Below are 25,310 nucleotides of genomic sequence, written 5' to 3' on the forward strand. Positions count from 1 at the left end.
GGTCCCACAGTGAAATTTGAGTCATTAGGAATTGTATTTGTCTTGTTACTTATCCTAACTTAGGAACTTTGCTTTTGATTACCATCCACATCATGCACTGATGTTTTATTTTCTTTTGAGGTATTTCCTTTGAGACCATCTTGACCTTTCAACAATTCTGAAATTTGTTGCTCTTAAAAACATTTCTTAACATTGGATTTGATCAGTAACGGGCAAACAGGATTTCACTCAGATGCCTGAGACATACAAACCATAAACTATTCACATCACAGAGAGCTCTAGATTCAACATAAATGAAGCCAGTTATCCCGTACCTTTACCTTTGCCGAACATAACTTTTGTTGTTTTATGTTTATTTTGCTGTACATTTCTCTGCCTGATGACGTGTTCTCAAGGAGACTTATATCCTCTGACATGTATATGCTTGATTTGTATGTGCATTGAAAAATACAGACAGGATGTTTCACATGCCTTCCGACCAGGACTGAGTACCTGAAGCTGCCCCCTCTGGCTCAATAACTCCCTCTTAAGGAATGGATGAATAATGGATCAAAGACAAATGGTTGCTTCAGATATCCATCTATATGATGGACTGAGAAGGAGAATAAGGCTGATCTTCAAAGAATAGAAACAAAATCAATGTCTAACATTTTTGAAGTATTGATTAGGAGGATGCTGTTTAAGCACAATGTAGAATTACTTGAAACTCCCTGTACATCAAATGTCATTTGAAATTAACCATCTTAGCTTTGATCTGGGAATCAACCCCCCACTATACAAATTATAACTTCCCCGTTACCATTAGTTTTATACACGTATATAATAGTGATTATTCATGGTGCCACATGTTGTGCAGCCAAATGCTCCACAGGTGCTCATCTCTGTGTTCTGTCTCTGGGCTCTAAAAGACCCTTCGATGATGCATTTATAGACCTAATGGTCTGATGCACCTTGGAGGATATACCAGAATATGTATCACCATGTCAATAAGTAAACATGCAAATTATTCATGTAAATTACAGTTTTTCTGAATTTCTAAAACACTAAAACCCATTGGCTGAACAAAGTTATCAGTTGCCTAAACTCATGTAGCTAATTGTGCAGTCTGTTGTCAATACCTTAAACCATTTCACATGGTTAAACACAATTTGCAAATCTCACATAGACTTTTCAGCAAAACTCTAAACACATTCTCATTCTCAAAACACATTCTGCACTCTAATGCACATGTCATCCATACTGGTAAACACAAATGGCAACAATCAAATACAAATGTAAAAACATGTAATTGACTAAACACAACCACTCAAAATTGATTTCACTTGTTTTTAAATGATGTGACACAACCAATAAGCCAGTTCAGAGAGCAAACAGGTTGTTGAAGGTGGGAAAATATTCCTTGTGATGTCAACGACCCTGACCCAGCCCAAAGACAAGAAGAAGCACATTGATCACATGTTTACTCCTTAGATTTTTGTCCCTTTTACTGTATAGTATTGTATACTGTAGTACAGTGCATTGTAGGCTCTATACTGTACAATTACGTAACAAATGGTATGGCCCTGAACGTTGCACTTTCCATTTGTTACAGTAACAGTACTGAATGCTCAATAGATTTAGACTGGTTGCAGGTTTATATCAACAAAGAACAAGAGTGAGTTGTGGGTAGTGAGATATAGAAAATTACTGTAATGAAATAAAAAATCCAGAAACACGTAACAAAACAAACAGATTTCCCTAACATTCTGCCCCACTCCTGTTGCCAACAAGGATGTTGTAGAGTGCCCTTTGGTGACAAACTATGCAAGGCCAGTATAGTACTGTATAGGGGTACAAGGAGGAGAAAGAACAAGAACAAATGCAAAGAGCAAAGCAGAGTAGTAATTTCTGATAAATGTTGAGCTACTATGATAGAACATGTTTTTGTTCATCAAAAGACAATGACGGTTAAATATAAAATCTAGTTTTGAGATTACGTAAAAATGTACTTCTACTTGAGAATTATGTGTTTTGAACAATGTGTTTTCAATTTTTTGGTGTATTGTTTACTGACTGCTTGATAGTGTATATCATTTTGATCACTTTGTTTATAAGTTGAGAGCAGTGTTTGATTTTGAGCACAGGTAAATCTGTTTTGAGGCGAAAGTTTCATTTTGCAAGAGAATTCAGAGGTTTTGTAAATAGTGCTTGAAGATGAGGTTTTGTGTTTACAGTTTTGAGAAAATGGGTGACTGTTTCAAGAATGTGTTTTAGCAATTGTGAAAAACTGTAAAAGTAACTCAGCGTAAGACTAATTTACAAAGAATCGCCGTTTCACAGGTGCAGGCTTAATGAACCAACTATCAACAACGTAGGCTACGTATCGCTATATATTCCCCACATGTGCTACGTGTTTGTTAATTTATGCGCTAATCATCAGTGGTGATATAATGACAAGACAAATCAGAGCTTGTTTTGCTGGAATGTTTTTCCTACTTCGTCAACTCAAACTCACTACATAGCTGCAACCATAGGTGTCGCTCTCTTAACTCTTTGTAATACTGGAGTTTACACCGTTACTGGAATTTCAAATAATAGAATGTAGCTTTGCACCCAAAAAATTACATAAAATTAGAGAGACTAAACTCAAATCTTATATCCATTATACATTTTATCGGAAAAATCTAGAAATGTTTTAAACACCTGCTATACTGCATGATAGCTGTATGTGCCAATTAACACAAACTAATCATTCTTGAACAATAACAACAATATTGTAATACATTTCGGAATCAGATGCATGGGAACTGATCTACTCCCTGACTCCTTATGCCTTTGACGGATTGGGCTTCTAGCGGTTGTTGGGATGGAGTTATCGTGGGGAGTTACAGGAAAGGGTCCCACCTCTTGCTCCTAATTATCAGAGAGCAAACCGTTTACTCACTGTAAACCTCTGAATGGCCACCACAGCTGTCAGTCAGAAGGTGGTCCACAGTTAAACCAGAAGTCGGAAAGTCAAATTTCTCCAGTGCGTCAAAACGAAAGACCAGGGAAGATGGACTTATGAACCACAGTTCTTTTTTCGTATATAGGGTGAACCAGCTACTATACCCACACTACCTTGAAAACTTGTTGACTGACTTTGGAGATAGCCTGTTGTGATATGCCTCGCGCACTGTTACTACTGTGCGCGCACCTGAGGCAGGACACAATGTTTGTCTGACCATGTTGTGAATTAGAAACATTACGTTTTCAATTGTGGGAACAGTTGATTTATGAAAGCATTAATTTAATCATGCAGTCCGATAAAATTGCTGGTGTGGAGACCCTTGGTAAAGGTAACGCTTCTACATTTGGAATAGTTGAGAAGAAGACAACCGGTGGACAGATGTTGCCGTATGGACCACTAGTCTGGAAGGCTCTAAATGCACCTGCATAATGCCGTCATACATGGGTTTTAAGAGAGAAGAGGACTTTTTAACAGGGAAGCCAGAAACCAGTGCGTGAGACTACCCTGTCCAAGTTTACTTACAATAAACGCTTTCCAAAGAGATGGCTTCCGAAGTGGTGTGTGGACTGATCTTCAGATTGCTTCTTCCAATATGTCTAGCTTCAGGTAAGTTGATCTTGTCACCAGGTTACGCATCTCGGCTGAAAATGTCCAAAATCAAGGTAGTGGCTAAATCAGCTACTAACTCCCCCATCCAGGTTGCTTGTAAAGTTGTAACAGTATTGGGCCATTTATACTTTGAAGTCTCCATTTGATTTATTGTGTTGTAGTATTATTGTATGTAGATGTTGTGTTCAATTGCTATTAAGTTATTAAAAAACAACAACAACAACGATTGTAATCAAATTGCTCCTACATAATTCACCTCATTAACTCATAACGCTAAGCGTTACACTTCTTTCTACTCACCATACAGCTCAACATTTAGTATCTGATACAGGAAGAGGCATTTGGACAAAATTGTTAACTAAAAATTACTTATACTCACATGCACTTTCCTATTTCCTGTACTTAAGCCAGTACTATATTTCCAGCCTAAGAATCTAGCTGAAAATGTGCTTGTTTGTATCCTTGAGACAACACTTTATTTATTTGATATAATTATAAACTTTATTTTCTATGCGTCTAGCAGACAAGTATACAGATTCTCATGATTGTATCCTGGCTGAACAGCATCTCACTGGAGTTAACATTTAATTATTGAGAAAATGTGTTTCTCTTGAATGTGCGTGAAATAATTGACACCCTGAGGGTGAGAAGCTAAGTTAACTCTTTGTTAACACCCAGCCTTAGGGACATATTTTGCTACTGATACATATGGGGATTTGAACATATTGATCCGCTGCATGTACTTAGCCTTTTAGACTGATTTGATAGCATTTATAATCCCTATTGATCATTTGTGTCTTAAATTTCTATGTTGTAAATAGATCCATGTTGGATCCCTGTTGGGCTGTGACTTTGAATCTGTATTTATTTATCAATTAATACAAAGGTTGATCTTGCTATTAAGCATGCTATTAGTGTGTAATGTTAGTGGTTACTTTCACAGAGGTTTACCCAATGTGTCAGGATCAAGTTATACTGCGGTAAGCCACGATAAAACAGTATGAACGCATAACCAATAATGAGGTTTCACCATGGTGAGTGTAAGCTGTGGCTGAGCTGCACCAGGGTGCTTGCTGGAGATAAGCCCTGGTCAGTATGACCATAATGCATCACTTGACAGTCTGAGTTCAGCCTTCTTTTCTAGAAGCAATTGTGAGGCTATGCAGAGTCTCCATTAATTTGTGGAAAGTCGTTTTAACAGTATGAATTAATAATGCAGTTGTAAGGGGGAGAAGAATTGCCTTCCCGTTATCGTAAACATGCCTTTAATATTTTATGTTTTTTCAAAGTGCCAATAAGCAGGAGTCTGTCCCAAGAAGATCTAAGAGTTGTTGAATTTAAAGACAGAGCATTTGGTTTTGCAACATATGGGATAAGATTGTTCATCACATATGAGATTGTTCGTGTTTTTATTGATAACAAAAAGTTTTATGCCATTTGGATGTTATTTCATGTGAGTGTAAATATAATAATTAATATTAGTTATGACATCAAAATGCAAGATGAGTTTCAGTTCCTGTCAGGTTTTGAATGTGAAACACCACAACAGATGTTGTTGGGTGACAGTCATCACTCAGCTCTTTTATGCATGTGTGTGTGTGTGTTTGAGGGTGTGTGTGTGACAGAGACTGAGAGAGAAAGAAAGAGTGTCCGGTGATGCAGTGAGAGCCTCTTTCCCTCTTCCCCCAGGTACTGTGAAAGAGGCAGGGAGCAAAAGAGAAAGGGAGAGAGAGAGAAGTGACGTTGCTTCTCCTGTGTTCCCTGTTGCTCGTCTGACATCACCTCTATTGAGAAGCAGAGGTCTGCCTGGCCCATGTGTACACAGTGATAGCCCTACAACCACATTCAACCTGAATTTGTCTGATGAAATATGTGGAGAATACTGGAATATGACCCTTGTGTCCGGATAAACGAACATCCAGTTATTACACATAGATAAGGGGGGCCTATGATGAGCAGCAATGTGGGTCTAATATCAAGTCGAGGGAACATACATTGGACATAATCTCGTTTTTATGCTTTCCTTCTGAAACGTTGTATCTTGTTCAAATAGATTTAAAACACATATGACACATGTAGTTGGTTACTTGGTCAGCAGTTAAGAGCTATATCATGTAAAATATTTCCTGTGATGGCGACATTGAGAGCCCAGTTGGGGGGGAGGGGGGGGGCAGCAGATTGATGTTGAGGATGACTGGCTGGAAGACTGAGTGTCTGGATTATTGGCTGGCTGACTAGCTGACTGTTTTCCTTTGCCGACTGTTGTGCTGGCAGGGTGACTTGACTGGTGTCAAATGATGTGCACATGATAGTCCCCCAGCAGTGGATCACTGGTCCATGTAGATCCACTATGCTGGTATGGCTTCTAGTAACTCGCCTCACTGACTCTGATTCTCTGTGCTATCTCTATATTATATGGCACCATTGGATTTAGCTTCAGACAACTATTTTATTAAAATGGTAAATCTCTTCAGGACAGTTAGTAAAGCCAAGTGTAACCTCCTCTATTGTGGTGGTTAGAGGACTTTCAGTTCTGCTGTTATCTCTTTCTTGGTCAGCCTGACCCTGCTTCTTCCCATCTGTTATCATAACATTTATACCCCCACACCACGTTTTTAAATCAGCTTGACTGGTTTTCGATTCCAGATTGAGTGTTTTTTTTTTTCAATTTTGGAGAGCTGGTTTAATGCTGCTGTAATAATAAGGTTTGTCTTTTAAAGACAAAGACTTGATTCATGGGTGAAAAGGGACTTTTCAGTAGTCCAGTGTCTCAGAAAAACTGGGGTTTATTTTAATTCCTTGTGTAAGAATCCTTAGATCATGACTCATGAGACCAAATGGTCAGACCAGACTGTGGTAGTGTCTGTCTGGGTGGTATTGTGGACTACCCGAAGGAGATAGAAAAAGACTGTGAAACATCCAGCGCAGGAATAATGGGGGAAACACAGACGGGTTACGAGACTGTGAACAGCCCTGGGACACACACCCAGCCAGGCTGTGAACAGCCCTGGGACACACACCCAGCCAGGCTGTGAACAGCCCTGGGACACACACCCAGCCAGGCTGTGAAGTCTCTATATTTCCCTTATTTACCAGCTTTTGTAGTTTGCATCGGCCTATGTACAGTAAGCATGGAGAGGGAGAGTAAGAGAAGAGAGACAGAGGAAGAGAGAGAGGAAGAGACACAGATGGAGAGAGAGATTGTGAGACAGAGTGAGAGAGATAAAGAGAGAGAGAGGGGTACAGTAGGTTTAGGCCCTATATACCAGCAAGATAAACATACAGGGAGACAAGTATGTAAAGTATTGACTGTGCAAAGACAAGTATAAAGTATACATTATTTTCAGCAGTGAAGTGTAGCTTTTCAGTCCAAGTCTGCTTATTTTTTATATGGCCTTTATCCCAAACAGATGGCAAAACTATGTTCACATTTCTATAAACATACTATACTGTTCACTCTCTCTCATAGGGTTTTGGTAATTGATATCCTTATGTAGCGTGAATATGTCATATTTAGGACGGCTTGGTAATTAGTAATGCTGGTCATCATTATCTGCTAAAAGGGACTGAAAGACATACATGTAAAGTTAAATAGATCAATTAACATTTTGTTAGTCACGTGTCCACTTAAAAGAACCCAATGGCTTTCAACAAGATGTTAAGTTACAAAGATAATGTTAAAGTCCTGGGGGAATCGACCGCAGAAGCTTGACCAAAATACACTTTAGACCAATGCACTCAGTACGGCAAGATGAGAGTCTGTGATCAACACCTTGGCTCAGGCAGGTAGAACCACGGGATGCCACTCTTTAGATGAACCGTTTGGCTCATCCTGGTGCGTGAGTGCAGTTCATCCTCTCTGAACAGCGAAAGGTTAGCTTTCATCTAGAGTCACAGGGTAAAGGTGGTTGTTTTTCACAGTTGAGAAAACGGAGGGCGGATGTCTACATAACTGTTATCACTAAACAGTGAAAGGCTCTCACACTAGAGTGCCCTGCATATTCTTCAACACAAACAGCCTTTAGCCACAGCCTGCACTGTATGAATTTGATTCACTGACATAATAAATCTCTATTAATTGTTACCTTTCACAACACTAGCACTGAAAGATGTTTGGCCTATATTGCACGTGTTGATGTGATTCAGCAGTTATTATGTTTCTAAAATCAATATTAATTGTAATGCCAATACTTTTCAAATAAGTGTAATTGTAAGCAGGATTAATGAATTGCAGTTGTGTACTTTTTTGTACTATATTGTTTTGTAGCTCTAGTGATTTGACTTGTTGATTAACCCATGTTTTGTTGTGTTTGCAGCTTGCTTCTTCAGGTACAACGGCTTGTCCTTTGTCTACCTCATCTATCTCCTGCTCATTCCGCTCTTCGCAGAACCTACGAGTACAACCATGCAGGGTAATTCCGCTCACTAATTCTTACTTAAGTGTCACATATTCAATGGTGCAACGTCACTAATCACTTGTTCTAGAAAGCTTTCCTATTAATGGTTCTCGGTAATGTTGTTTTTTTTCCCGATATGTCAGTGACATCTCAAGCTTAGATAAGGATAAGGCCTTGCTGAGGGTATTTTAAGAAATAGTTTAGAGCAGCTACGTTGAGTTCTGAACTTATCTACTGATATTGAGGTGTTGTAGTCCAAGCTAGAAAAAAAGCCTAATAATTACTACAATGGAAATTTCCAAATCAGGCGTCGGTTGGTAAATGATCTGTTTCAAATATTTATCTGATAAAGTATAATAAGGACAGGTAGGAGGTAGTTTTTATTGCTCAACACTCTGGTTATTGGAGTGACCTCACAGAGCCCTCACAACAACACCTGAGGGAAGGTCAGACTCAGTGACCTGATGAACGTCACCAGTCTGTCTACCTGCGGTTGTGGTTGGGAAGAGTTGAGCCAGGAGAGGTTTCTGTCTCGGCCGGCACTTCCTTCACCACAAGCAGTTAACAGGAGGAATCTCACCTCACGTCGCCTAAACACTTCTTCTTTAGTAGACCACATGTTGTTTTTAATAATACATCAAGCCATATAGGTGCATCCAGCGAGTGAGCTGTCTCTGTCCGTCTCCTGCACATAGAACAGGAAATGAAGGAGGAGAGAGAGAGTGGAACACTTACACTCTCATCAATAGTTAAATAGAGTACAGTACATTCTGTCACGGATAGCAGTTCACTTCACTTTATCAGTTTGATATAGTGATGCTTTAGCACTTTTATTCTGAGGCACCACACAGTTATTTAGACCTAATTCAACGATCAGATATGATATGTTTCCTTTATTTAGGTTCCCACAGCCCTTAGACAACTGTTTTAATCCAGGAGTCCCCACAGAACATTGGAGGTGTAGCTGTTGGACTTAGGTGGTTTACAGTTGCTGATATTTCTATAGCCATGGCTCACATTGTTTAGTCTGTGTAAACAAATAAAAGTGAAGGATGAAAAAGATGAATGGCCGCAGGCGTAGGATGGTAATTGATCTCGTCATTCTTTTTTTCAGTGGGCAGTTAGTCAGAACCATGTACCATCAGTCTGTCTCCCCAATGGTCTGTTCTGGGAGGAGGATATAAGGATAGAAGGATATTAAAAAATACACTTCATGACCACATCTATAGACAAACTTACAAATTACATGAAGTAGTAATTTGCTACCTAAAAGTCTTTGTTTTGGCTATTGAAGGATGATTTTTGGTACAAATTGCTGTTAAGGAAGCATTGTTTATGTATTTTGAAGCAGAGGCCACACATACTTTCAGCAGGTGTGATTCATATTTTAGCATTGTTTTAAAAACATCTCTGTGTACTTGTTGTGTGTGTGCTTAACTACTGTTTAGAGTACTGTACATTTTCTAACCTCACTTATATATTTAGATAGGGATTCAGATAGAAGATCAAAGCTATAATCTCCAGGTAGTGCTTTAGGCCGTTGAGATGATACCGTGGGATTGAAGCTAAACGTTTTTTTTAATGGACCAGAACTCTTATGGGCAATTGAACCTCTAATGCCTTCATGAAAATGTCTGTCTTCTATTTTATACTGTATCTCCTTTGCTGAAGTAGTTCTAGCAAATCCCCAAAGGTATATCCTGTAGATGGTACAGTACATTAACATTTCATTGTATTGTTTAGTTTATCAAGTATGATTGGTTGATTGGTTGCTCGGAATTCATAAGAATGATTAGTCTATGTTTCAAACTTCGTAGTTTTGTATCTTTCGTGACTATCTCAGGATAAAGGTTTGTAAAACTGGTACATTTGCATGCTGTTTTAAATGCCCCAAGTTGGAAGTCAGTGAAATAATGAAAGAATTCTGAAATATTATGAGGAGGAAAGAAGGGAACAGAGCCAAAGTAGGGGCATTGTCTAGAGCTTAAGGACCCATCTGGACCGTGCAGCTCACAAACAGCCTCTCCAATCCAGCATTAACAAGCATTCTTATTCCTCCTTATTACTGTCTGGGGAAATACTATAGGAGATTAGCACAACTAGTTTTCACTTCAAAGTTTAATAAGTCTGGCATGAATTGCTGTTGTTGAGCATTTGATAAGGTTAGCATATGATGACCTGCTGCTCCATGCTAGGGCAGCTACAGCCTCCCACTATGGCCAGGATATGGTTCTGTGCCATCGTGAAGTCTTGCTGTAAGTGTTCCCTGCAAGGATGTAGTAAAGTTAACAAGGCTAAGGGCTGGAACAGTGGAGTTGTTGTCCCATCGCAAAGAACTTAATGTCCATCCGACCAAACTTTGTTTTTGAATGTCCCCTTGGAAATTAAGAGACAATAACATACTGAAGCTTCTTTAATTCTCTTACGCCTGCCACTTTTGATCAAACAAAGTGTCTGTGTTTTATACAAATGAGTGGGCCCTGAGGATGAGAGTGCTATTCTCCTCGCTTAAAGGGGGTCCGTAATCCTACTGAATCGAATTATCACCATAACAACTCCTGAAATTATCCCAAATACCTGTAGGTGTGCAATAAAAGCCCATGTGTTGAGCAGCTGTGAGCGCTTCTCAATCTGCTGATTCCGCTCTCATCCTCCTCATTCAGGACAATGGAGGTCCAAATTGCTTGAAAAACACAACATTTCTTAATCCCCCCCCCAGTGTTGAAGTTCTAACTCCTTGTTGGTTGTTTGTTTGTTTGTTGTTTCTCCAGGCCACACCGGGCGTCTGCTCATGTCGCTGTGTTTCACAAGTATGACATTCCTACTTTTTCACATCATCTATCAGATCACAGTCAACAGCCTTTTGGCAGCCAACTCCATCGACCCTGGCTTCAATTGTGAGTTAAAAAACGACACCCTCACCACTTCTGTACTGTATGTTGAAATGTAGTGGAATATGAAAACAATGCATGTATTGTGCTCCCAATGTTCTTTTCCACAATATAAATAACATTGCTATGCAATTACTTCAGCACAGCATCAATCTAGTCTCTTTCAGAAAGAGGAGCTCTGTGCACAAGCATCATCCTTACTATGGTGACAGCTCATGTTCATTCTTGGGTCCCATTCATCACAGCGGTGGATTCCTAACTGAACCCTGACCTGTAGAAAAGGTGTAGCAGGGTTGGCAAGCAGCTCTCTGGCCTCAGGGGGAGTTTCCAGTAGTTGTGAAGTCAGGATGTGCCTTCTACAAGAGAGCGGTACACTGAATAGTTGTAGAAATACCCTTTCATTTAAAGGGTTAAACCGTGTGATCAACAGCATGTGCTAATTGTTTCTTTAATACTGTCCATAGATTGGTAGAATAATTTGTATAAACTGTGTAATTGCATGAAAAGCCAACAATGTATGAGATAACTTTCAGACCACTTGGAAGGTGTGATTAATGGCCCTGTGTTGCTCATGAAATTACATATCAAACTATGAAACTCTGTCTCGTCTAGACAGGGCAGATCTTGACCCCTGTGTTGTAATGATTTCGTCATTTTAATAGAGGCTGAATAAATGTTCCAGAACGCCGACACGAGGACGGACACACAGCCAACCTTTGTGATAGTAAAATAATTCCATATCTCTAGGAACAACCACTACAAACACTAACCAGGACATATAAGTTAACAGTTTTAAATAAGATCAACAAAATATTTATTACAGGCTACTGGGTTAACAGGATAAAGACTATTTTTATAAATGGACATGGATTGTTATTGTTGTATTGTAGTCAGGCAAAGTGGAAATTCCTTTTCACATATTTTTCTGTGTATGCCTTAAAACAACACTTCAGTCTATGTTGGGTGATACATCATTCTCTTCTCCCAGCACGTTTATGATAGCACGCAGCTCTGCAGTTTAAAATAGAAGGAATAGCTTGAATGTCTGGTGTCTTTTTAAATTATGTGCATTTTGCATCAATTAACAAGGCTACTCAGCATATTTTAACTGCATTTGAATCCCATGTTTTAGGAGAGGTATTAGGTATTTGTTCTTAGATACAGAAGCAGATCTGAACAAATGAACAGGTGTGTCTATATGTATTACATTATTGTAGAGGAGAAAATACAGATTATTTCATAAAAGCACTATAGGCAACACATCATCTTACTGTTTGTGTTTAAATGCACTTACAGTAGATTTTAATAAGGCCCCTTTTTATAGAGTTTTATTGTTTCTACCACACATCCAATCTGGCCGCCCAGATCATTTGCTCTGGATACTTTAAACTAAGTCGCTATTGTGTGACTTACTATCTCCCAAAGGAATAGTGAGTTGTATTTAGAATCCTGTTCTATTTTCCTGTCTGCTCCCCCATTCCATGAAGTTGAAGTTATTTTTGGTACAGATTGTACACACAGGATGTCTTACATTACCGTCCGGATCACTATTATGCTGTCTGGCGTCTCAGGGTAATCTCAAGCACTGTCACTCCTGGGTCTCTATCTGATCTCCGACCCCCTTCACACCCTTTCCTTTTGGATGACCAAATATAAACAAGATCCCCTCCTCCCCCATGCCCAAACCTCATTCTGAGGCAGTTCAGCTGATAATATATACCATTTCCTTTCTGTCTGTATTCGCCAGAGCCAAATAAGCCATTAGAGCTGTAAACCGAGTTAAGCATGACTGGGCTAACTCTCAGAAAGCTACCATCTCAGCTAAGTCTTTAGATCAGCCGGGTCAAGCTGGCTCTCTTGTCTCCACTTACGTCCTGCCTCAGTGCCCTAACTTCATGCTGACATTTACAACACTGCAGAACTCTAGGAACACATAAAATCATCACAGTGTCCCAAATATAACTTACCATTGCCATTTGCAGATAGTCAACCAGATTAAAGTGACTTTGTTGAAGGTGTCCATAGCAAATGATCTGTCTTTGTGGAAACGGCAGACAGTACTTAGAAAAGACAGAGGGAAGGAATAAACAATGAAACTCAATACAATACGGCAGAATTATTCACAAGACACATCAGGGGTTACAAAGAACATAGCTTTGATGATGTTGAAATAAAGTTGTAGAACAGGTACTTTTATCTTCGTAAAAGATTGACTATAACCTGGCCTCGAAGTACTACCTGTCACATGCACACTTTCATTGTGTTATTTCTGACCTCCATTCATCACCCCCTCCCTCCCCTCACTCCCCTCACTCCCCTCACCCCCCTCACCCCCCCTCACCCCCCTCACTCCCCTCACCCCCCCTCACTCACCTCATCCCCCCTCACTCCCCTCACCCCCCCTCACTCCCCTCACCCCCCCTCACCCCCCCTCACCCCCCCTCAACCCTCCTCACTCCCCTCACCCCCCTCACCCCCCTCACTCCCCTCATCCCCTTCACCTTCCCATCGTACCCAGTAAGGCATGGCTCTCCAGGGTGTCTCTGCTAAATCAGTTCACTTTCTACATAAGCTCAACATTATATCTTAAATAAGTAAGTCATGTCCTCCACTGAAGGTCTAATATTATTGATTGCCCAAAATGATCTGGTCCTCTAGAGCCACTGACACGTTTACAACAAGGGCTTGATCAGCGTGTTATTTTACAGTACACAAGTGCAGGGAGAGCTATAGACTGCTCATGCACCTGTAGGCTGCGTTTGGGCTGGGTGAAGTTAGCTGTTTCAAATGTTTGGACATGGGCATTCCTAAAATAACTCTCTAGTCCAGGGCTGTTTCAGCGACTTGATGTTTTCTTTTTGAAGACATTCCTTCATTCATTATTCTGAACCACACAAGAAGACTGTTTTTGGTTTGAGAAAAGAATAGCCCAGCCATTACTTTTGAAAAGCCCTGTTACTATACACTAAACTCTGCCATTATCTTACTATTACTGTTACATTATCTACTGATTTTATACAGTGTTGCGGTAGCCATTTACTAATTTCCAGTTACCTGTGGCTGTTAGCATTGATGATCAATGCTTTAACAAACAAACCTTAACTTACTGTATCTGCCAGTCCTACATTGATCCCCCTTAATGGGACTTTAGAGGGTGTTTCCTATCATATAACGTATTAGGTAGGTATGAGAAAAGGCTGTGAAGTGTTTCTTAAAACAATATTCTGTATGAACTGGTAGGGTTCACTCTTGTTGGGACATGTTCTTGCAGCACTATATAGTATAAATGGAGGTTGATTGGATGAAGGGATGATGAATGTTAGTGTCAAGTTCAGCTTGTCTCAACCTTTTCAAATGACATTCAAAACAGCTTCCATCAGTTGAGCAATTCAACACCTAATAAATTGCTGGCCTAACAAACTGCCAAAACACCGCCATATTGATTTGTCATTCCTTAAGGTTCTCAAGTTGAAGAGTGATGCTATGCTTTCCTTGGCAGTTTAACAAAAGCCAAATCAGCAATGGGTTGGTAGAATATTATACCTGGAAATGAATCTCTTAACATTGGAATATGTTCAGGAACACTATGACAACTGAAGTTGTAAGGTCTACTGTCCATATCCATTATATGGTTGGATTTTGTCATCACTTTAGCCTAGTGTTAAAACTCTACAGTTGTCTGAATGGGCCTTATAGAAATGTTTTTGGCAAGACTATCTGTAACAGCTCTCATTTATAATACTGAAATATTATGGTGAAAATATGTAATTCTTTATGTCATTTGAAGTGTATGGTAAATAATACAAAGTTGTTTTTGTTTATTTTCAGGTTCCATGTGGGAGAAATCCATAAGACAAATTGGCTTTGAGAGGTATGGCAAACTGTCTCTGTGCCTTTCTGTCTTATATTTATGAATGAAATAGATAAGATTAGATATATTTTATTTTTCCATTAGATAATTTGATCAAAGCTATGGATCCTATTTTGGATCTGAACATGAAAGACAACCCAGGTTTGAGTTGAACAGAGCATCATCTCTGTTACAAAGAGGATGTCTGCAAAATGAATTCCCCTGCGGCTACAGTATCAGGCAGCTTGAAATATAGAACTGTGGATTTTGGTCAATTGAGCATGAAGGCTTTCCCCAGCAGAGCAATTCTGAGCCTTTGCCATTTCCAGGGACTGATGAGTTTCACCCGAGTGCTCATGGGTAGATACAAGCAAAGTCAGCGCTGCAGTGTAACTGCCCAGATGATTGAAACAATGTTCCTCTTGTATGAAGCCGTAGCTCCAAACTCACAAAGATATAACTTGCAACACCGCAAAAACGATACTCTCGGACCGGGGAGATCATAGTATAGATGCGTATGAATGTTTTACTAAGATGCACTTTGTTTGGAATCACATATCCTTTGTGAAATGTTCACAACCTTTTGTGGATGATGAGCAAAAGAAACATTGCATGAATGTCTTAACAATAGTCTACCTCTCCGACATGCACTAAATCTTCATCCCACAATAACATTAAACACCACTTACGCATGGCTGTCTTCTGACAACAACGTGAAATTCTCCCGACCTGTCCCCTGTCAACATGCGGTTTCCTTGATGAATGCTCAACCTGATTACGTCTGATAATTTGTAGACAGACAACATTTTCAAAGCCTTTCCCGCCATATCTGTCTACTCTCCTCCTGGAGATCCTATTAGATGTGGTTTCCTAAGTACAGGAATGTACAAACTCACCGACTCTCTGACGTTTCCAGGACTTTGAGGCCTTGCCTTGATAGCGAAAAAGCTAAGCCTTATCCAATTTGTCCTCTCAATTCACTTGTCTGCTTTGAGGGGCCCATTTATCTGCTACATAACAGCTCTGCACTGTGACCTCATGCCCCTCCTTCCTCCCTCCTGTGAGATACATCATTTGCGTAATAGCTGCCATGGTCTGCGTGTGATGATTCTGAAGAGAGGCTTTAATGCAGCTATTTGCGAAGCCTTCAAATATAGATCTTTGTAACCGAAAACTGTTGTCTTGTTGCATGCCATTTATAGCAGTTTTCTTGCTTTCTTACTATGGAGAGAGTCAGTGGTTTTGATTAGTTTATGAATCACTGTCTTTTAGAAAGTGGGGACATGGCCCTGTCACTTGCTATAACGTTGCTCTAAACCCCCAGTAAAGGGGGGGGGGGGGTGAATAAGGGTGAAGATATGTCTGTTTGGCCTGGACTTGAGTGTTTCCATCTCTTTCTTCCATTTTTGAGAGAAACAACTTGAGGTTCAGAACAATAAAGCAGCGGCTGTATGGAAACGAGCAGGCTTGATTGGGTTCATCTAGCCTGCAGGAGCCAAGGAGCAGGCCATTCATCTGAGTGGGCATTTTCCATGGTGTTGATTAGCTCTTGGTTTTCAACTTGTTAACTTTTATGAGGATGATATATATCCAAACAGGGCCAAACCAGGACGTGCTTGAGTGCTGCAAGTCTTTTGAAGGCAGGCGGTTGTTAATGGCACCTCTTTTTAACTCTATAACCTGTACGAAAGCACAGAAATAACTTTGTTTATTATTTAAAAAAAAAACTTTTGACTCAGTTCACCATGAAAAGACAACACTTTTGCAGAAAACAAGATGTAATGAAAATGCAGTAAAACAAGTTTAAACTCTACATTTGCTATTTTAAAAGCAAATCTGTCATTAGTTTCAAGGGCAATGGTGATCCTTTTGATTGCATGTGAAATCCAAATCATTTGCTTTTTATAACACATCATAAAACCTGGATTTAATTATTTCAAACATGTTACCACTGCAGCTGGCTTGCCAAATATTGGTACTGTTGGTGAACTTCCGTGAGTGCTGTTGGTGAATTTCTCTTCCCATCCAAAGTGTCTCACTGCTGTGTAGTCCATGCAATGTTCCAAACTCTTTGTATGAACATGTACTGTAGCAAAATACAAGCTGACCTTCCTAAGCTCATTTATAAAGGACGGCTGATATAGAACGTTTACACACATCTGACAAATATTTATAAAAAGACGTAATTTAAGTAACTCACTAATACTCAAAAATTATCTATGAATTGTTATTTTAAAGTAGTGTGTTAACATCCAGCTGTCCATTTGACCAAGTAAAATGTGTTCAGGCCAGATAAACAAAGATAATGACGGAATGATCCTGTCTTAATAAACATGTTTTGCAAAGTTCCAGTTTCATTGTTGCATTTAAATACCACTTTTTAATCTTAGCTGTTACAGTGTTGTTTTGATGAATTTTCACATTTAATGAGATTATATTTACTATGGGGCAAGTCTAATTTAATTACTGGGTGGAACTCCCTATAAAACCTGACTACTGAAGCATACAACAGAAGTTCAAGGAACATTCACATCCAATAAACTGAAATACAACTTGATTCCCAGGCACCAACAGGTGGTGGTACACCTACAGTAATAGGAGGCTGAGAATCGAATTCTGTTTAGTAGCTTTGGGTCAAAGGTTTGTGGTGTCAATGACATTCACTGACAACATCTTTGCAAACTGTATTGAGTTCAAATAAAAAGCTCCTATTATGCCAGACTGTAACCCGGCCCTTCTCTAATTGCTCTCTGTTCTAGTGTGATTGGGGCTGATGCAGGGAATGGCATCCGTGTATTCATCCCTGACATTGGGATGTTCATGGCTGGTCTGGCCACATGGCTGCTGTGTCGCAGTCTGGTACAGCAGAAGAGGCCTCCTGAGGAAATGGCCCAGGACAACACAGAATACCAACCTGAGGACCAGGTGGGTCACTGACCGCACAGAGACGTGTTTACTCCAGAAGCATTTTGGTAGAACTATGTTTCTTTGTCTTTGTGTACAGCTGTAACTGTGTAGAGCCGTCTCTCTCTCTCTCTTTCCCCACACACACTCCCCACATACTCTCTTTTCTCTATCTCTCTTTTTACTGCATAGCAGGCAGTGTGCCATGGCTTATCTCCAGCTCCAAACTCTCCCATGGTTCATAAAAGTTGGGGAGCATAGAATACGAGTTTAGGAAAGGGTTTCCTGTGAGTGTTCTTTGGAGTGGTGAAGAGTTGGAGCCCCCCCCCCCCCCCCCCCCCCACTACCCTTGGCACATTCTAGCCTTTCTTTATGACTCAGTATTAATTACATTCAGAGTACTGCATGCCAATCAGACCTTAAGAGATGGTAAGTCCACACAAATAGATCTTATAAGGAATCACCAAGCCTTTTTTTTAGGTAATTCGCTAACTGGAATTGATGATTCATCTCAAGTAATTGAAGTTATTATCATGTGTTTACAAATTCTACTGACAACATTCAGGTGTTGACAGGAGAACTGATTGATTTACCAGTGCAACACTGTGGGTTCAGAACCATGGACAGCTCTTTTCATCATCCTTCCACAACCTCTTCAGCTTTGACTGACTTTTTGTTCATGTTCTGTTTTTATTCTGTTTCCCAAGGAGGAAGACGAGAAGCTGAGCCTGGAAGACAACGTCTTGTTTGAGGAAGACTTTGAGGCGGGGTACGAGGCAGAGGAAGAGGACGAGGAGCGCGGGGAGGGGGAGGAAGAGGAGGACGAAGAGGAGGTCGAGGAGAGCACCAAAATGAAGATCCTGCGCCGCGTGGCGGGAGTGGCGTCCAAAGCGAAGGAAATCATTGGCAACCTGATCACCACAGCAGGAAAAGTGGTTGTCACTATCCTGCTGGGCTTGACAGGTCTGTGTTTCGCTTATCTGGCGTCAGGACCTATTCCGGTGGTTTTACAACCCTCATTTACAGGACATTTCCGCCGACACTTCTCCAATCATTCAGGATATTACCAGCTATGTCCTCTGCCTATCCGTTCTACACATCGTGCCTCCCCTGTACCTCTGTGTGTTCCCAGGTATCATGCTCCCCTCGCTGACCTCAGCAGTCTACTTCTTTGTCTTCCTGGGCCTGTGCACCTGGTGGTCCTTCTGCAAGACGTTCGACACGCTCATATTCAGCTGCATGTGCGTGCTCATGGCCATCTTCAGCGCCGGACACCTCATCGTGCTCTACCTTTACCAGTTCCAGTTCTTCCAGGAGGTCATTCCTCCACGGGACAGCTTCATCAGGTCAGACTGTGTGGTTGAAATGTTGGTCATATGCATAGATGTATGTGTATGAAATCTATAAGCTTCTATGTTCATAAGAGACAGGAAGGGAAGATAATTAAGTTGAGTTCAAAGGAATGTGAGGTGCTGATGGCTCTGTGGGCAGCTTGCCCTGGGGGATGGGTGAAGCATCTTATATGGTCTTCTGTTCTATACTCAGTGTAAGGGGCTATTGAGGCAGTTGCTCTGAACCTTGGCTATAGGACTGTGTCCTGTTTCATTGTTTGTGTTAATTAAAAGTATTGTTTGAAGTTGACCACACAAAGGACAGTTGACCATTTGGCTGGCCAACCCCTGTGGCTTTATTATCTACTGGTTGGGGAGAGATGTCACATCAAAGAACTGTGAGACAATTGGTATGGAGATGTATTGTTTTAAACTATCACTGAGTTGAGTTAGCCAATCACAGAATTTGCTACATTGATTGACTAACCTTATAAAATACAATTTGATCTCAAGTTTAGATAAAAGACTAACACAGTGAGGGTGAAAAGACGTGTTCTTCTCAGTGTACTACACTATATGTATTTGAGAGAGAGAGTCAGCCTGCGAGCTTTCACCTCAAACCAATATCATCATGTATTATGCATGAGCAGTGAGTTTGTTGTTTGTGTTAAGATGCGGTTTAGCCGTGGTAAGCCACATTTCTGCACCTCTTAGCCAAACTGGTTCTCCGAATAATGGAATTGGTTCATGTTATTTTATTCATACATTATCATACCCTTTTTATATATCAGTTGACTATATGGAACAGGATATAAATGTTTTCAGTCTTCCCATCTTATGGCGGAATTACACAAACAAGACATATGACATAGACTCCTAAAAGATCTAGAACTCTATCCCATATTATGTGGGAATGGTAGCGCAGTGGTCCACCATGATGATTTTTGAAGCTACTTATATTTTACCCTGGTGGCTGTTCTCTTGTCCTTGCTTGTTTTCTGAAGGCTATTGATTGGAGGGGCTTTAATCTGAATGTAGTGTAGCAACCTGGGCCTGGGTGTCAGAACCTTTATGGCTATGTATAGCTTGCCTCACCTTGGGTCAACTCCATTTCCCTCCATTTATTTGGCTCAGTCGTGGAGCAGATAAGTGCTGGTTATTATGGTGTATTGACATGCTGCTTTGTGCCAAACAAACTCATTTTGAATTAGCTGGCTTCAGCCACGGAGAATAGCCTTTGATAACAGTTAGGGTCATAGCCATGGCGAAGATAGCCTCAAACAAACAAGAATACATTGTGTAATCAGATGTTGTATATAAGGTCTATGCAGTTGCACACAAATCGATAAAGGCTCCCTCAATGATCATCTCTTTTGTGCATCTTAACTTGTATTTTGTGATGTTGCTTTTGTTCAGTTTTGTCCTCTTGTTCCCACTTGTTGACTTTCCACAGTGTTAAAAATACTGCGTGAAAACCTTGACCTAGCTTGTTGATTAAATAATTGCCCAGCTTTCTAATCTATACTGTAGCTCAGCTCCGCAGAAGGAAACTCATAGTCCATAAATACGCAATGTCCCTATTGGAATAAGCCAGGTCTCATTGGTTCCCCTAATTGTGGTTGTTGACAGTGCGCTGGCCTTGCTGTGTGTTGGTGTTGAATGAGAGTGTTGAGAGGCCTGACTTCCACTCTGCTTCCTGCCTCCTGGCCTCACAATAGATGACCTCTGTCATGTGACCTTGCCATTCCCATCTGCAGGAAGTCCGTGTTCAGGAAGTAGCGTAGGGGGCAAGACTCCTTGTATATGGCATAGATAGAGGCTGCTGCTATCCTAACTGTAGTGTTCAAATGCCTTAACGGAGTAAAAAAAACTCAAAGGTCAATTACATAATATAGTGCACATGAACAAAAATCCTTTGCAAATTTTATGCATCTTAAAATGTATACCGGCCATTTAAATTCACATTGCAGGCCTAAAGAAGACACGTAACTTTCAGTTAAATATAATGGATTTAACTCAAGGCAGAAATTTTGAATCCAGTGTTTGTTTATCCAAAATATTGCTCCCTTTGGAAGCTTGTTTACTGAATTCTTGCATTAAGTACTCACTGTTACCAGCCTTGTCCTGCTTCATAATTAATGTTAAATATGTGAATTCTATATCCTCTCCATTTAATTTGAGCACAGTTGCTATTATATATTTTTCTAATCATAATATCCCCTTCTTCACGACGTCTCCCTCCTCCGCAGCCTGTTTGGTGTCTCGTCCATTGTGCAGAGCGACTGCTCCCAGACGTGGAGACTCATAGTGAACCCTCAACTCAAGTGGCACCACTTTGTCAACCCCATCATGCTGCTGGTGCTGTACTACACCCTGGCCACTCTGATCCGCCTGTGGCTGCAGGAACCTCTCGACATGGTAAGAACATCCAAATACAGAGGAGCGCATATGTGGAGTCAGGTGGCTGAGCGATTAGGGAATCATGCTAGTAATCCGAAGGGTTACAGGTTCGATTCCCGGTCCATGCGAAATTACAATGTGTCCTTGGGCAAGGCACTTCACCCTACTTGACTGTACTTACTGTAAGTCGCTCTGGTTCAGCGTGTCTGCTAAATGTGAATATGTAGGAAGGACTTGGTTGGAAGGAAAATATTCAAAATGGCCTCCATTTCCTCCATGAGTTAGATGGCTTCACATACAGCACAGTGAGCTGGGAGGTGTCTTTTACAAGGACCGCTGTCCTTCCGTAGAAAGGTGACCTTGAGCCGTCAGGTCACGAGAATAACCCTTCTCTTCTTTCTCACTTTTGGTCTCTCTCTCTTTCTCCTGCGCCTTCCCTATCTCAGACCTCGACTCTAAGCTTTTCTTTTCTTTAATGGAGTTATAGATTAGCATTTTATCGAGAGGTCGATTCCTCAGTGTAAACCTTGTGGCCTCTAGCACATATTGATCTCTTGCATGGTGCTTTCTCTCTCCCACTCTTTAGGTGCTAATAATAAAACATGATCACAGGGTCAATCTGCTGTTGACAGTTATGATCAATAGAACAATATACGTTTTTGTGGTTATATGGTTAATCATGTAGAGCCAAGATTTGAATTGTTATGTACATGCCATTCAAACCCTGGTGGAAATATGTGTTATCAACTTTATTTTACTGCCTGTTTTTGCAGGAGGAAGAGGAGGATGATATAAATGAAGAGGAGGAGGTTATCGTGAATGGCACCAGTAATTCAGCCGACAAGAAGAGGCAGCTCTGGTGGAAGGCACATCAAAAAACCGAGGACAGAAACGTAATATCCTCACTTCAGCATTTTTCATACAGGCTTATTAAGTGAAGTACCCTATGCAGTAATAAGCACAGAACCATTTATTATAAAGAATTGATTGGGACTAAAGTTATTTACCAGCATTCCTCGGTTCAGCAATTTCATGTCATGCCATTTCCAACACACAATGCACTGTGATTTGATACGTAAAACAAAGTAATACAATTATACTGTATGTACCTTACCATTGTTGATAACATCCTATCAATATAAAAGGGTTTTAACCTAAAGTCAGGCTTCAAATTACATGGATGAGTACACACAAACACACGTACATACAAACACATGCACTCAGACACACTTGCACACAAATACACAGACACATTCACTGCGGCCATGCTCCCATTGTCTGACTCTTGAGGTTTAAAAGCTTTTAGACCTTGACGATTTATAGACTCGATTTAAACAGTAGTGCTGCCGGGTTTTGGTCCTTCTTATCAGGCACTAGATGGTCCAGAGAGGCCTCTGACTCCTGGAAGTCATCAATAACCCCACCTTGCCTACTTTGCTCTTTTCCTCTCCTCCTAGCTCCTCTCTACCCAAGGCGGCTTCAGCACCTCAGAGGTGAGCACCAAGCCTGGTAACACGCATACACAACACACCTGAACCCTTCCAGCTACTGTCAATGCATCCGATTTATAGAGCAGAGAACATTTATTGTTGCTGCATGCTGCAGGGAAACTGTAATGATAAGGGAAGGGGATAAGTTCAAACTCAGCAGTTCTGTATTCATTGGTAATACATCAGGGTCTCATGGTTACTTCCAATGGGACATCTGTGGACTACATGCCCACCATCAACTCCACTGAGAATGGACCACCCTGTCTGGACCTGTACTCCACCCCCCTGTACAAAATGGACAAGTCCAACGCCATCACAGGTTATTCTTATATCCTGCCTCCTTTAAGAGTATTGTGCGCTGTAGGTGCCTTTTATAACGGTGTGTGTTCTCAACGGCGTGCGTCTGTGTCCGTCCAGAAAAGAGGGATGCGGGTGTGTATGAGGACGGGCAGGGTCAGGAGGAGATCCTGATGGTGGAGGGAGGAGATGAGCCGAAAGAGGAGGAGGGGGAAGGGGAGGAGGCGGAGGATGAGAAGGAGGACAAGATCAGCTCTGCCATCACCGTCTTCAGATTCATCATGAAGCAAAGCTACATCTGCGCTCTCATCGCCATGATGGTGAGTGGGCTCGTGCCTGTTCCCATACAGGGCCAAGCTGTTGTGCTCTCGGATTCTGAATATGGAGCTCTCCAAACCTGACCGACAGTGTGTGTGTGTGTGTGTGTGTTCCCCCCCAGGCGTGGAGCATCACCTATGTGAGCTGGCTGACGTTTGTCTTCCTGATCTGGTCGTGCACGTTGTGGATGGTGAGGGACCGGCGGCGCTACGCCATGCTGACCTCCCCCTTCATGGTGCTGTATGGGGACCTGCTGCTCGTGCTGCAGTACATCTGGAGCTTCGAGATCCTGGAGCCCATCCCCGGCCTCTTCCTCAAGAAGAAGGTGCCCTTCAGCGAGCTGGGCTCCAAGGTAGGCTTGGGAAGGTTTTTTGGAAGTCAAAAAAAGCAGTGCTGCTTATCCAGTAGGCCCAGTTACGAGTCCTCCTGCAGAGCATGGCCGGTTGGGTGTGTTTGTGTGAAACGGTGTTCTTTCTGAGCCTGTGTTTGATTGGTTTTTAGGAAGTTCCAAATCCGCATCCTGTGTTCCAGAGAAAGACTGTTATGTTTTCTTTATCTTAGGTCCTGTGGTTCTTCAAATCCAAACCGTTTTTGTGGGTGTTTATGAGGTCAAGTAAGGATACATGTATTTGTGTGTGTGTGTGTGTTTGTGTGTGTGTAGGTCCTGTGTCTGCTCAGTTTCTGGCTGCTGCTGAGACAGACTCTGACAGAGAGGCAGGACAAGCAGAAGGAGGAGGCGGCTGTCCTCACTGACGTCCAAGTGGACGACCAGAAGAAAGACAAGGGTCAGGACTCACCTGCAGAAAAAACACTGAACAATCCCTACTAAGCACATCTGCATTTCCACTGCCACTTTGTTTTAAAGGAGGATGTTTTTGCAGGGGGTTGAAAAATTGAATTCTGAATATAATATATTTTATCCAGTTTGCTAGCCTAGTGTTCATTCAGTTTCCCTCCTCTCTCCCCTCTCTCCTCTTGTTTGTCTCACCTGGTTCGTAGAAGCGGAGGAGGAGAGTGAAGATGCGGGCGAGCCAGATATCATGCAGGTCCTGGGGAACATGGTCATGGCTCTGCTGGTCAAGTACTGGATCTACATCTGCGGAGGAATGTTCTTCTTCGTCAGCTTTGAGGGACGCATCGTCATGTACAAGATCATCTACATGATGCTCTTCTTGTTCTGTGTGGCACTCTATCAGGTACACATGCAGGCACATACACACACACACACGGGCATACCCACATACACACTTGTGTACACGCAATGTTAACATTTTCAGAGTGTAAATTCCGTCGATAAACGTGAGTGCCAATTCTTTTACAATGTCATAAAGTTTGTGGAGTACTAACACATAACCTACAATGTAATTAAGAATAAGTCACCGTTTTATGTCTGCAGAACAACTTGCCCTTCACCATCTCAGCCACCTCTATCCTCTGTCCCCAGGTGCACTATGAGTACTGGAGGAGGATCCTGAAGTACTTCTGGATGTCAGTGGTGATGTACACCATGCTGGTCCTCATCCTGGTCTACACCTTCCAGTTTGAGTCTTCTCTGCCCTTCTGGGTTAACTTGACGGGCATGAGCAAGGAAAAGTGAGCAGTGGGCCTCTTTACTTTATCACAATGACAAGATGTATCTTCTGTCACCGCGTTCCTAACTTTATTTTGTTTCACTCTTCCTCTCTCTCTCTCTCTCTCTCTCTCTCTCTCTCTCTCTCTCAATCTCTCTCTCTCTCTCTCTCTCTCTCTCTCTCTTTCTCTCTCTCTCTCTCTCTCTCTCTCTCTCTCTCTCTCTCTCTCTCTCTCTCTCTCTCTCTCTCTCTCTCTCTCTCTC

General features: G+C 41.4%; 1 protein-coding gene across 2 annotated transcripts in view; it reads left to right on the plus strand.

Moving 5' to 3' along the window:
- The first annotated feature begins 3,294 nt into the window (after positions 1 to 3,294).
- piezo2b (piezo-type mechanosensitive ion channel component 2b) overlaps positions 3,295 to 25,310 on the plus strand; it is a 41,010-nt gene continuing 18,994 nt past the window's right edge. For both annotated transcript variants that reach the window (XM_084708198.1, XM_084708197.1), the window contains exons 1-16: positions 3,295 to 3,595; positions 7,915 to 8,010; positions 10,767 to 10,892; positions 14,715 to 14,757; positions 17,496 to 17,661; positions 18,348 to 18,603; positions 18,773 to 18,986; positions 21,221 to 21,389; positions 22,145 to 22,264; positions 22,829 to 22,864; positions 23,048 to 23,180; positions 23,279 to 23,478; positions 23,598 to 23,828; positions 24,138 to 24,261; positions 24,479 to 24,672; positions 24,921 to 25,069. In XM_084708198.1, the coding sequence (XP_084564324.1) occupies positions 3,532 to 3,595; positions 7,915 to 8,010; positions 10,767 to 10,892; positions 14,715 to 14,757; positions 17,496 to 17,661; positions 18,348 to 18,603; positions 18,773 to 18,986; positions 21,221 to 21,389; positions 22,145 to 22,264; positions 22,829 to 22,864; positions 23,048 to 23,180; positions 23,279 to 23,478; positions 23,598 to 23,828; positions 24,138 to 24,261; positions 24,479 to 24,672; positions 24,921 to 25,069 (2,321 nt within the window). In that variant the 5' untranslated portion in view covers positions 3,295 to 3,531. The remainder of the gene's footprint in view (positions 3,596 to 7,914; positions 8,011 to 10,766; positions 10,893 to 14,714; positions 14,758 to 17,495; positions 17,662 to 18,347; positions 18,604 to 18,772; positions 18,987 to 21,220; positions 21,390 to 22,144; positions 22,265 to 22,828; positions 22,865 to 23,047; positions 23,181 to 23,278; positions 23,479 to 23,597; positions 23,829 to 24,137; positions 24,262 to 24,478; positions 24,673 to 24,920; positions 25,070 to 25,310) is intronic.

Source organism: Hypomesus nipponensis, chromosome 10, assembly GCF_054491055.1.
Source record: "Hypomesus nipponensis isolate SF chromosome 10, ASM5449105v1, whole genome shotgun sequence".
Taxonomy (NCBI): Eukaryota; Metazoa; Chordata; class Actinopteri; order Osmeriformes; family Osmeridae; genus Hypomesus; species Hypomesus nipponensis.